The following is a 9,809-nucleotide window of genomic DNA, read 5'->3' as shown; positions in this document are numbered from 1 at the left end:
CACAGGCAAAAGTTTCTGTGGTTGGTAGCCTCAATGTTGTTATTAGTTTCTGTTCTATGAAGCACCTGTCATTGCCCTGGACATCAGTCACATAAAATTCATCAGCCTACTGAGTCTTCCTGAGGTCAGTGAAAGAGCAATAGATTGCTTTTTCTTATTGATTAGTGGGTGTGCTTCCATTTTCCCCACTTTGATCTTACTTTTTCTCTAACCCTCTTTATCTGGAGTGCTTTTGGGTGGGGAATACCTCAGAGTAGATAGCTTATTTGGCAGAGCTTACCTTCTAAGTATGAAGAACTGAATTTGATCCTCTCCAGCCAACTTAAATAGCTGGGTGTTTTCTAGGCACACAGCTGTAATAGCAGGGCTGGGGAGGTGGAGAAAGGCAGATCCTGGGGATTTTGTTGGCCAACCAGCTGAGTTTACGAGGTGAGCTCTAGTTTAATTAGAAAATTTGTACTAAAATAAAAAATAAATAAAAGGTAAAATATAGTAAGTGGTTTAGGTGGTACCCATGAAAGCCATCTGAGGCTTCTATATGCATATGCACACACTTTCATGCCTACCTTCATGTACATTTGTATATATTTGTGTATCCATTGGCAATCATTCCCTCCCCCAAAATTCCAGTCTCCTTCTTGCATTTTGTCTTAAGCTCTTCTGTGTGACACTGCATTCTGTGCATAACCTATCATACTATTTTCAGAACAAGTTTAAAATGCCCCATTTGGAGTTTTACTTTTCTTGCCATAAAAATGTATGTCTGGAGGAAGTGTATAGTCAGTATTATCTAAATTTGTCTTCAGATTGTCCTGTTGACACCAGTACTTGTAGAATCCTTGTAAACACGTGGTGGAATGAATTGTCAAAATGTTTCCCCAACTATAATACTGTTCATGCTCTCAGCAAATGAAAAATAGAACTGTAACTGTATATGGCATAGGTTCATGTAATAAATTTAAGAATTTTAGTTTTACTTTCCTTAAAATCAGTATCATAGGAGAAACACACATGTCCACATATACATACACCCATGTACATACTAGTGTTCCTCAAGCAACTTCTAAAATTATCAAATTATTTTTCATATTTGCAGTGTTTTATAACACTTAAATGGATACATCTAGGAATATATGGGCAACATCATATGTTTAAAGTAAGAGACACTGGTATTCTCAAAGATTTTTGTAAGCCCAAAGATAGAACTTTATTTCTTAATTTATTTAAAACTTTTTATATAATATATTTGATCACATTTTTTTCCTTTTTTCCATTCCTCCATGATTTCCCATACCCACCCACATAAAAAGATTCCAAGTCATGTTACATTCATAAACATATCTGGTAGACACCTTGAATTCATTCAAGAGTTAAGCCTTGTTAAATGCAAATATATTCTTTGTGTACAATTATACATAATGGTCAATTATCTCCATATTATTACTACAACAGTTGTTTGTAAATAAGTACAGCAATGAGCTTTATGCTTGTTTTCTTCAGAAATTTAATTTACTACTTGTTCAGAATTTACTATAATAGCAACATTTATTGTAGATGGTACTGAGATAGATTCAGAGAAGGAACTAAACAGAAATAGCTTGAGTATTTATCGTCCATGAACATGAGTTGAAGTATACTGGGAAATTGTATAGCTCTCTCTTCCAATAGCTGGTTCACAGCTGGGGAGATTTGCTTTACAGGATGCATTATTTATTTATTGATGAAATGAAAGTTTGGTCTATATTAAGGCAGTCTTTTGATTCATGTCTGTATCATAGTTAAAAAATGAGCAAAATGATCTTTCTCAAGTAATTTTTCCCTTTCATTGTCTTTACTTTCCAAACCTGGTGAGACTTTTTAGTAGAGTTATAACTCACATGAATGATTTATTTCCCACCATAAAACTAAGAACACCTACAGCTTTATCTCTTCATTTAAATATGAAAATATAGAGAATTTCTACATGACACAACTTTTTTTTTATGAAACAGAAAGGGAAGGTAAGTTTATCCTGATCTCAGAACCAGACTAACTCTGTACATAACACCACGCACAAACAACATTGCATATAGAATATTTGGGGGTATCAGCTTCCCAAATAGGGAAAGGTGCAGGTCAAGGTTCCTGAGTAATTCTTATGCATAGTAAGCAAAAGCATATGTAACACTACCTTGCATACCAACCCTGGAATCTATCCTCTCCATGTATTTCTGGCCACTCTGCAGTCTGCATTTCTTCTTGCCTCTTCGTCGTTCTTACATGTGTTCAGTGCAGTAATGGTGGCGCTATAGCTGATGCCATGTGGAATTCAGAAACGTAAACATAAAATGAAGAGAGTGTTTTACTTATTCTACAAATATGAACAGCAGATTTAAAGGTTATATTTATGTTAACAGTAATGAAGATTAAAGGCTAAGTAGACAAATAAATAAGCATACTATTGATACATTAAAACCTATTTGTATTAAGCACAGCATCTGTCTATGACAGAGAAAATGTCACTGTCTAATGACACACAAGCCCACCCTTCTTCATTCCTCCTGCTGGGCATCCCAGGGTTAGAAGATGCACACATCTGGATTGGATTTCCCTTTTGTTTTCTCTATCTCATTGCAATCCTGGGGAATGCTGCTATTTTATTTGTGATCCAAACTGAACACAGTCTTCATGAGCCCATGTACTACTTCCTCGCCATGTTGGATTCAATTGACCTGGGTCTGACCACAGCCACCATCCCAAAAATGCTGGGCATCTTCTGGTTCGATCTCAGGGAAATATCTTTCGGAGGTTGCCTTTCTCAGATGTTCTTCATCCACTTCTTCACAGTCATGGAAAGCATTACATTGTTGGTCATGGGCTTTGACCGCTACATTGCCATTTGCAAGCCCCTTCAATATACTGTCATCCTCACCACCAAAGTCATTGGGGTCATCGCAGGTATAGCTGTGCTGCGGAGCCTATACATGGTTGTTCCACTGGTGTTTCTCCTCCTGAGACTACCCTACTGTGGGCATCACATCATCCCTCACACTTATTGTGAGCACATGGGCATTGCCCGTCTAGCATGTGCCAGCATCAGAGTCAATATCATGTTTGGACTTAGCAACATTGCTCTCTTGCTCCTGGATGTGGTTCTCATTATTCTCTCCTATGTCAGGATCCTCTATGCAGTGTTTTGCCTGCCTTCCCGGGAGGCCAGACTCAAGGCTCTCAATACCTGTGGCTCTCATATCGGGGTTATCTTAACCTTTTTTACTCCAGCATTTTTCTCCTTCTTGACACATCGTTTTGGCCACAATGTGCCCCAGTATATCCACATTTTCTTGGCCAATCTCTATGTGGTTTTTCCACCAGCCCTTAATCCTCTGATTTATGGGGTAAGGACCAAACAAATTCGAGAGAGAGTAATGAGGTTGTTTTTTCAGAAAGGTAACTAGCCAGAAGCAATTCGGAGAGTTTGTTCCAGAATTTTCTCATATGTTAATGAAAGTAAGTTAATTTGTACCTTGTCCAAAGAAAACTGGAAAAGAGAAAAACTTACTATGACCAAAAATGTCATTTAACTGTGAATCAAACACCTTATTTTTCAAGGTAGTATTGGGAATATTGGAATCCTTTTGACAATCTATTTCAGTAAGCATTTCATTAACATTGCTGGATATTGCAGATGATCCTGTATGGAGGACAATTTCCTCTTTTGCAGAGAATATATTGATGTTAGGGAAAGTTACATGATCTATCTGAATTTCATTGTTAGCAGAAAATACTAATTTAGGCCAAAGAAGATTAGCCCATTTCCTCTTCCTGTACTCTTTTAGAATTTAATACAATGCAGAATATCCCTGCTTACTGCAAAAGCGTTATGGATAGATAAGGGTCTTATAAGATTATGGTAGTTGTGATAATGACATTAACAAATTATTGCAATATAGATGATGTCGCCTTACCTTAAAAACACATACACTCAGAGATATTGATAAGAATACTCATTTACTTATTGCATTTACTAGGAACCTAGTTAACTATTAACGTGATTTTTCTCATGCACATACAGAAGCAATTAGAGAAAGGACGTTAGAAATTGATGTAATGGAGATGACGATATAATTTTGATACAGCATTGAATGCAGAAGCACAAATAAATATTTAGTTCTATTTGTTGAATGAGTAGTATATATGATACGTTTGATACAAATGATATACATGGTAATAACAAATATATTATGTATTATACTTACATGTATACATATACTACATGTAAATCTTTGTATTTAAACAGTTTCCACGCTCCATGTATAAGTTTTTTGAACAGTAGAATGATAGACAATGTGCTGTGTAATCATGTTCATAGGAAATAAAAGGCAAGTATAAAGTGGTATATATAAATATTTCTGAAGATTGAGAATGTCTCAGTATGGATAAGGGAAGGACACATAAAGTCACACCCCAAGCTGTACCTACTGCAAATGACTGCTCCTAGAGGTGAAAGGGTAAGTTTCTTTAGGGATGTGGTCCCCGATATACTACCCATGCTCCAGTAGATGGCCCTACATGCATGCACATTTAGGCAGCATGACATGAACACAGTGGAACACTTAGAAAGATGGGGGAGGGCAGGAGGGAGGAGAAGAGGGTAGGAGAGAGGAAGAGGAAGATGGAGAGACAGGGAGAGGAAAACATGAAGTTTGGAGCAAAAGGTGGTGGGAGGATAAGGGAAGAATTGGGCACGATGGAGTTTGACCAAACCACATTATATGCACTTATAAAATTCTCAAAAGATAAACATAAAATTGTATAAAAATACCAGAAAGGAAAAAATTTAAAAATGACTTCCGTATTTTTGTACTTCTCACACACAAATATTTAAAAAGGTACTATTTAGAAATGAAAATAAGGATTTTAAATTATTTTGGAGAAAGATGATTTTAGGAAAAAGGCATTGTAAAATGCATTGTTATAATCAAGGCAGAATTACTCAGCAGATGTGTTCTTGACCTCACAATAGTTGTGTATATGGACACGGTAACTGCACAAAGTCTAGGACCATTCACATCCTGCCTGCAGAACTAGCATGAGGTTCCACCTTCCTCTGAGAACTTACAGACAGATAAAGGGAGCAGCTAGTAGGGACATTTCGTAGAACCTGATTCCTCCTTTAGTATCAACAAGCATTTAAAGATCACTAGGGGAGGGAGATATATTTTCTACATGATGTAACTACTAGTTCAGGTTCTGGTGAGTTATCCCCCACCCTAGACTTGTGACAAACTCTAATAAAATGTTGTTGGTCACAAAAGAAAATAAAAAGAAAGAACGAAAACCATGAAAACACCAAGAAGAAAAGCTGAGAAGGGCCTCAGTGTGAGTGCAAAGGAAAAAGGAAGGGCACTAGAAGGGGAAGATGATCAGAATTCACTATATGCATAGATGAAAGAATCACGATGAAATCTAGTATTATTCATAATTAACAATGCTGATAAGAGTACAGAACTGTAGAAGTCCTCCCCCCCAGAAAAAGATTCCACAGAGTCACAATTAACATTGTGGGAAAAGTTAAGCAACACTTATAGACAACACTTTGAACTTACTTCTTGTCCTCTCCCAATTTATTTCTTTTCTTATTTTCTTCTTATTTTTATTTAAAAATGATTGGTGCTCATGTATATATGTATGTATATATTGTGTGGGCACTCCAGCAAGTGTGTGTATACATGGGGTGGTATTGTGTGGCATGGAATGTGTATGGAGGTAAGAAGTCAGTTTGTAGAATTTGGTTCTTTATTTTCACCATGTGCATCCCATAGGGTCAGACTCAGTTTTGACAGACTTGGTGACATGAATACCTAGATAAATACATTTAAAAAGGAAAATAACATTAAAGAAACAATAAGTCAGAGAGTAATGGAGGAAGATTAATGACATCAATCCCTGGTCTCTACTTGTATGCTCATTCATGTACACACATACACATGCATGCATATACACACAATTTAACACAATCCTAGATGCAATTACTGTGCTAGATGTGAAATGCACTGCATGAAATTGACAGCAGATTGAAAATTGAGGAACAAAATATTAGTGAACCTGAGTAGAAGCCATTTAAAATGAAACTGAGAGAGAAAGAGGCAGGAAGAACAAAATAAACAGAAAAATGGAAAAGCTGAAATACAACCTTGATGGACCAATGTCTATACAATTAAAGTTACTGCAGAAGGGCATGAAGGAACAAAATAAATACTCAAATAAATAATGCTTTGAAATTTATGAATTCATTGAAAGCTGATAGATCAAAGAAGGTCAATGAATGTCCAGCACAAAAGTCATAAATGAAAGTACACCAAAAAACATGGCGACTAATAGCTTAAATGCAGAGACATGTTAAGCCAATTAATCACACTAATAACAAATTTTGAATCAAACACTGCAGTGATTTGAATATGCTTGTTCCAGGGTTGGCACAATTAGGAGGTTTGGGCTTATTAAAATAAGTGTGAACTTGTTGAAGCAAGTGTGTTACTGTGGGGGTGGATTTTGAAACCCTTTTCCTAACCATGTGAGAGCCAGTCTTCTCCTAGCAGCCTGGATGATAATGGCTTGAGCCTCTGGACCAGTAAGCCAGCACCAATGAAATGTTGGCCTTATTTTAAAAAAGCAGTTAGTGCTCAAACAGAGATTATATACAATAAAAGATTGCAGAGTGAATATTTGGTATATGTGTACATTGCCAAGTCGATTACTCATCAAATTTTATACTGTTCCATGATTTCCACAATGCATTCTTCTCCTAAATAAAAGCTATGTTGTCTGATCATATAATCACAATTTATTTCTTTCTATCTGTGGGTACACAGTTTTATGATTTTTGCTTAGTGAGGCTAAGAGTCTTACCCTCTAAAGGTAAGTGGGATCATAATACAGCACATTTTAAAACACCAAAAGCTGTATCATTATTTGTCATCTAAGCATAATCTAGCCACTTTTGACTGATACCATACACATAAACTCATAGCTGCTCCTGAATCCCCACCTTCTGTTCTTTCTCGTTCTTCTATATGTAGATATATACATCCTCTTGTGTGTGTGTGTGTGTGTGTGTGTGTGTGTGCTCATGCACACGCAAACTATATTACATCTGTAAAGAGGAAACCAAATATTTTGGACATCATTATTGTTTTGTCTTTGTTTATGTTAAATTATGGAAGTGCCTATTGTTTTTATTTTACTTTCTCACTGTGAGATGCCATTGTAGGTCCAATAGCTGACAGCTACTGAAATTGCCTTTTTTCCCTCTATGCAAATCAGGCAAGGGTGCAAGGGAGATAGTTCAGTTTGTGGAGTACTTGCTTTGCAAGCTTGAAGACTTGAGTTAGAGGACCATAGCCCATATAAAAAAGCAGGGATGGTGGTACTCGCTAATCCCACTTTTGTGGGGCTATCAACAGACAGGGTCCTAGAAACCCTTGGTTACTTGGTGAGATCTAGTCTAGTGATAGACTCTGTTTTTTTTTCTTTTTCAAAAAAGGCTAACACACATCATCACACACATACAAATACACACTATGAAAGAAAGCCAGACTCCATGACTGCATATATCTCCAGTTAAGCAATGTATATTATTTCCGTGATGATCTTAAATAGTGAATTTGTATCTGAATTTGTATTTTTGTTGTAAATCTTCTAACTCCCTTCTAAATGCAATTGAAGTTGAATTCTTAGATATTTTACTGATTCTAATAAAAGGCTATCAACTTTAGAGTGGAGGGAGCATGGGGAGGGTTTGAGAAAGGTTAAGTGGGAAAAGGAAAATGAGGAGGGAGTGATGTAATTCTATTTCAATAAAAACATTTTTTAAAGAAAGTTTACTGGTTCTCTGAATTTCTGAAGTGTGAGAGCTATTTTTGAATATTTATGAGTTATTAGTATAATCTAAACAAATCAGACTTGAAGAATACAAACATGAAACATGTCTGAACACACAATCTGAATAAATGGGATGGCTTTCCAGATCCTGAGTAAGCCAAAGTCCTTAGGGCTTCACTTCATCATGACCAAGAAAATGCTTTGCTTTAAAAATGGCCCAACCATGAGAGAATATAATAGCCCTAGATAACAAGATAGGGAATTCACATTGGCTGAGATATTCTTGTGGGATGAGTGGAAACAGAGTAATTAGAAATTAAGAAGTTAAAAGCTATAGAATTATGCAGGTTGGAGAACTGAAGGGAGAAATTCTGAAGTCTCAAGGGGTCCCTTGCAGGTAGACGTTTTATGCCCATATGTCTGTGTGAGAATTACACATTGTCTTTGTGATCTGATACCACAAAGGCCCAGGGGAACAACAGTTCTTGGTCATGGAGGAAGACTGCAAACTCCAGTATAAACTTGAGCCTCAGTTTGATAACCTTGGAGTAGTTATGACTGAAGATTCTGTCACTAGCACTTCTGTCTGAAGTTGGTGAATTTGGTATCAACTTGCCTGTGTATAAATTTGGTCAAAGAGTTGAAAAGTCTTGAAGTAAGATCTATTAATTTAATCCCTTCATTATTTGTATGTAATTCAAATGTTAATTTGGAGAAGATAAAATGTTTATGTGCTTATTTCTAGCTGGGGAAATTTCAGAAGATTTTTCTCAGTTTATTGTTTTGTTTATTTGATTATTTTATAATAAATACAAATGTTTATGAACAATGAAACACCTTAAAAAATCTAGCTAAGCATACTGTTGCTTTGCTGCAGTGCTGTTGCATTTTTCCTTCAACCTCTGTCTTGTTTCATGTGTTTTCTTTCTTTGTCTCTCCTCCTCCCTCTTTGTTACTGCTCCTTTTTCTTAGCTGTTTCTCTTTTAGAACAGTTTTACTAAAACTTATTATGATACTGATGATTTGAACATTATTTAACACCAGAAGTGGTATTCTCAATTTTTCCAAATTATAACTTTTCTTTAACACTTTGTAACTCTTATTGTAGAACAAAAGTAATTCAATCCCGATACCACACACTTGTAGGTAAAGTCTGAAGAGCATTCACTGTATTTGCCATTCTGATTTGTGTCAACATATGTGTTTTGGTCCTTGTATTACATTCTTTCAAATTATTTTGCTATTTCAGCATAGTAGCCAGATAGTGTTAGCACATACTTTTAATCCCAGCACATGGGAGGCAGAGGCAGCCTGTTCTACAGAGGAAGTTTCAAAAGGGCCAAGGCTATTAAATAGAGAGATCTGGTCTTGAAAAATAACCAACCAATCAAATAAACAAACAAAAATAAAACAAAAACAAAATAGTAATAAATATAACAAGTAAATGAAAAGTACAACAATTTAAAGATACAAGTTTTTTAAGGCATAGTAACTTTTCTTCTCATAAATATAGCAATTGACATGACATTAATCCTTTAGTGGTCTAAAGTCTATTCCAGCTATAACAGATAATGAAAGATGAACTTTATAAATTGTTGTTTTTCAAGTGTTTGGTTCCTTGTACTACTAGGTAAGATCTGTACCACTAAGCTACAATACAATCTTTACACTGTAAATTACAGCTGTAATTCTATTGATTTTTTGCATCAGTTGGGTTGAAAAATCTTCCCTGAATTGATATAAATAGCTTTGAGTATCAAGATATCAGATGTTCCTTGAACTCAGTGGCTGCTCCAATTTAGATCTGGTCATTTATTTTGATGGAGGATCAAGTCTGGTCATAGAGAAAATATTTTTTCCAACACTGGAGAATATCTGTTAAACATGTCACAAAGTTTTTTTCCTCTTTGTTGTTTTATTACTCATATGTCTGAAGTCTATATTTA

At 35.7% G+C, this 9,809-nt stretch overlaps 1 protein-coding gene across 1 annotated transcript; it reads left to right on the top strand.

The window, feature by feature from the left end:
• The first annotated feature begins 2,483 nt into the window (after positions 1–2,483).
• On the top strand, positions 2,484–3,437 carry Or52e8b (olfactory receptor family 52 subfamily E member 8B). The gene is given in 1 exon segment (NM_001000182.1): positions 2,484–3,437. A coding segment is annotated over 1 exon segment (954 nt).
• Positions 3,438–9,809: the final 6,372 nt, after the last annotated feature.

The sequence above is a fragment of the Rattus norvegicus genome, chromosome 1 (assembly GCF_021556685.1).
Source record: "Rattus norvegicus strain SHRSP/BbbUtx chromosome 1, alternate assembly SHRSP_T2T, whole genome shotgun sequence".
NCBI lineage: Eukaryota > Metazoa > Chordata > Mammalia > Rodentia > Muridae > Rattus > Rattus norvegicus.
This window is presented reverse-complemented; position numbering and strand designations above follow the sequence as displayed.